Consider the following 4439-nt stretch of genomic DNA (forward strand, 5'->3'; position numbering starts at 1 on the left):
ACACACACACACACACACACACACACACACACACACACACATATATATATATATATATATATACATATATAAATATATATATATATATATATGCATGTATATGCGTTTATATGCGTGTATAGTAGCACGATACCAGATGAATCGTATCAAGTATAAACATTCCCGCGTACATGTCATTTTGTTTAAACTGGCGCAATGAGAGAAATAATATCCTGTGGCTGATAGAGTACGGAATTGTCCACTTCTAACGTGCATCAATTAATTTTATTCATCGTACTTGCGATCCATCTATGAAACCGCTGCAACCGGGCAGAGACAATCATACGTGCCCCATGCGCAGTTTTGAACCCTCACATGGTTCACGAGGTGAAAAAGAGCCTATATGAACGAGAGAGACTAGCGGGACACTGTCTCGATCTCCCAACTGTGTGTCTTAGTTGGTGCCGTTGATTGGGGGACTTTACGGGCATTGTCTCATATCTATCAACTGTGTCATTGTTGGTGCCGTTGGTTGGGCATTGTCTCATATATCAACTGTGTGTCATAGTTGGTGCCGTTGGTTGGGGGTGTTTCGAGGATCTCCATCGTTTAACGCAACGCATACCTCAGATGTCCGATTCAGTAAGGCCGTTTATCCGGTGGGTCTGCCGTTGGGCTGGTGGGTGTACAAAACGCCTTAGCGCAGAAATAAATGCGCACGACTCATTGAGAGTCCACGCTTCCTATCAATGGACCCGAGAACATAGGTCTCCAATCGTTGTATATAGTATTTAAAACTGCCTATACTTTAAAACGGCCTATAGTTTCTGAAATAGCGCTGGGATGATACTCTGTCACGGGATACAATCCACAGGTACAGAGCTTACAGGGCCCCTGGCTGGCTTAGAACATCACTGACGCCCTTCGTAACCCCCAGAACTCTTTGGGGTTAAGCTGTGTTGTGGCAGTGAAGCGCCACCCCAGGTGGTGGTAGCACCTGTCAGTAGTGGACAATTAACCAGGAGAATACAGAAGCGGAAAAGCAATAGTCAGTACGAGAAGAAATTGCCGACGCTTACAGTCATAGATCCCACACAAACCAACGGCTCCGGGATACTGGTCTATAGTGCAGTGAACTAGTCAAAACAGGACAGGCAGTACAATGTTGGTACAATAGGACAGGCAGCACAATGTTGATACATTAGGACAGGTAGTACAATATAATAGGGCAGGTAGTACAATGTTGATACAATAGGACAGGTAATACAATGTTGGTATAATAGGACAGGCAGTACAATGTTGATACATCAGGACAAGCAGTACAGTGCTGGTACGTATTGAGCGTGGTAGGATTCCAGGACCACTCAATGCACCGTGATGGAGTCAATCCGCACCCGTTTATACAACTCTACACGAAAGCTTAAACTGCTTGCTACATTTGTATTTAAATATCTTGCCACATATGTGATTGGAACTTCACAGGAAAAGTTCGGAACACACGCCCCAACTGATGTGGGGTGTGTATTCCGTCCCTCTTAAACTGCAGAGGTTATCACTGCCTATGTCCCTTAGTGTAGCTAGACAGACGGCTCTGGCGCAGTCAACGCAGTCAAGCCTTGGAACCACACTTAACCCACTATATGAACCACATGTTAGCCCATATGTTGACCAGCTTTATGAGAATGGTAAGCAGGGGTAGTGTCTGACAACTCCCGCTCACCTTCCCACGCTACACTGCAGGCAGCACCCAATCTCGCAAGCATCCGCCACTCTTGAATAAAGCTACAGACCTAAACCTCTACAGCTACTGCACGGTACTAACCCATTAACCACCAACGTACGTATGACTTTAGCCCATACACAAACATACAAAACACACACTGTCCACATACACATCTCACAGGTACACGTACATACACTACACTGCCCACACACATTCAATACACACACTGTGCAGACGATAGTATTAGAGACACACTCCACACAGTTACACACACATTCAATACACACACTGTGCAGAAGATAGTAATAGATACACACCCCACACAGCTATAGAACACATTCAATACACACACTGTGCAGACGATAGTAATAGTTCTATACACACACTGTGCAGAAGATAGTAATAGATACACACCCCACACAGCTATAAAACACATTCAATACACACACTGTGCAGAAGATAGTAATAGGCACACACCCAACACAGCTACACACACATTCAATACACACATTGTGCAGAAGATAGTAATAGATACACAACCCACACAGCTATAAAACACATTCAATACACACACTGTACAGAAGATATTAATAGACACACACCCCACACAGCTACACACACATTCAATACACACACTGTGCAGACGATAGTAATAGATACACACTCGGCACAGTTGAGTATGGTCCATGCGTATTGGGGGAACCACGAGTCCTGTTCACATGGACGCCCGGAGAGCAGCACATTCTGCCGCAGAATGCATTTGACAGTCAACGTCTCATGTACTACGCCGTGGGGGTTGACGTACGCCTGCACAGTGCCTGAACGCAGGCGGGATACGGGGTATAGTGATTACGAGTATGACTGTATATACGTTCATGGGGACGTGTTCTCAGGCTGATGAAATGGTACACACACATGGGGACGTATGCTCAGACTAAGTAAACGGATTGTAGATATCCGTCTTGATGTGCATGTGTTGTGTTGTGTTACGTTGTGTTGTGTTGTGTTGTGTTGTGTTGTGTTGTGTTGTGTTGTGTTGTGTTGTGTTGTGTTGTGTTGTGTTGTGTTGTGTTGTGTTGTGTTGTGTTGTGTTGTGTTGTGTTGTGTTGTGTTGTGTTCTGAGAGTTATTACCATGGTATAGCAACCAATTTGTGGAATAGCGAGAGTCTGTGAGTAGAATACAAAAAGGGTCTATAACCTCATCAGATGGCACTGTGGATATAAATTCCGTGATATGAGAAGGCCAGCAAACTGCCGTAGAACGCAATGTATGTCTAACTAGTATGTGGTAGTGGGTGGGTGGGTGGGCCTGCATGTAATGCACACATAAGCACAACCAAACGCATATGTGCAGATGCTACGCTTGTTTCTATATCTCCCGAGTTGAGATATGCGCGTCAACGCATTGGCATAGCGTACAACATGCAAGGTCCGACCCTTAAGGACTAACATACATGCACATACACACATGGTGAAGGTAGAAGTACATACACGAACGCACACACATGGTGATACTATCATAACATACATGCACATACACACATGGTGAAGGTATAAGTACATACATGAACACACACAGATGGTGATACTACCATAACATACATGCACATACACACATGGTGAAGGTATATGAACAGACATGAACACACACACATGGTGATACTACCATAACAGACATGCACATACACACATGGTGAAGGTATATGAACAGACATGAACAAACACGCATGGTGATACTACCATAACATACATGCACACACACACACCATGATGCTACTACAACATACCTGTATACACACACATCGTGACGCTACAGATACTTTCTCACACACACATGTGCACCAGTACGTGAAACACGCTCACACGCTCACACGAGCACATGCACACACACACCTGCAGCATTCATGTCAAATACATCTCCGACGCGCGCGATACTCACGCCACAGTAGACGCACTTGGCGTAGGCGTTACGCTGACTGTATGTCGCGTGAAGGACCGAACAGCCGAGACGTGTGAATGACACAGCAACACAGCAACACAGTGAGTGCTCATCTGTCTACAGGACTGGTGATGGACATGGTACGAGTGTCTACAAATAGAGTGGTATAGTTGGAGTGTCTACAAACAAATAGATTGACATAGTTGGAGTGTCGCGTTTAGATAGGATTTGAATCTGAATGGTTCGAGTGCACGTACGCCGATGGTCAGGCAGATGGGGTGCAAGCGTGGACTGTGTGGCTTGTCAGCGCGTGCGGAGGATATGGGCTATGTGCATGTGATCTATGTGTGAGACAGACGGGTGACCTGAAGGCTTGGGTTGTGGGTCTGCCTTGGGTATTTGAGAACAACGCCTCGACCCGTTTATTGAAACAGGGCCACACAATGCTCGATCACTTTGGCTTGGTTCAGCCAGAACGGCATATTATATATATATAGATATATACATACATACATACATATATGCAACGTACATAGATACATACATACACACATACATACATACATACATACATTTATACATACATACATACATACATACATACATACATACATGTATGCATACATGAATACATACATACAAACATACATACGTACATACATGCATACATACATACATACACACATACATACTTACTTACAAACATACATACATACATACATACATACACACATACATACATACATACACACTCACTCACTCACATTTATATATACATATATATATGTATATATATA

At 43.9% G+C, this 4439-nt stretch overlaps 1 protein-coding gene across 1 annotated transcript; it reads right to left on the reverse strand.

The window, feature by feature from the left end:
* Nucleotides 1–248: 248 nt before the first annotated feature.
* Nucleotides 249–3679, reverse strand: SARC_13140 (hypothetical protein; the record flags this gene model as incomplete). Its single annotated transcript, XM_014292736.1, has 3 exons — nucleotides 249–976; nucleotides 2367–2520; nucleotides 3597–3679. Coding segments are annotated over 3 exons (331 nt in total), but the record flags the coding sequence as incomplete, so codon positions are not given.
* Between the last annotated feature and the right edge of the window lie 760 nt (nucleotides 3680–4439).

This window comes from Sphaeroforma arctica (genome assembly GCF_001186125.1).
Source record: "Sphaeroforma arctica JP610 unplaced genomic scaffold supercont1.2935, whole genome shotgun sequence".
In the NCBI taxonomy this organism is placed as follows: domain Eukaryota; class Ichthyosporea; order Ichthyophonida; genus Sphaeroforma; species Sphaeroforma arctica.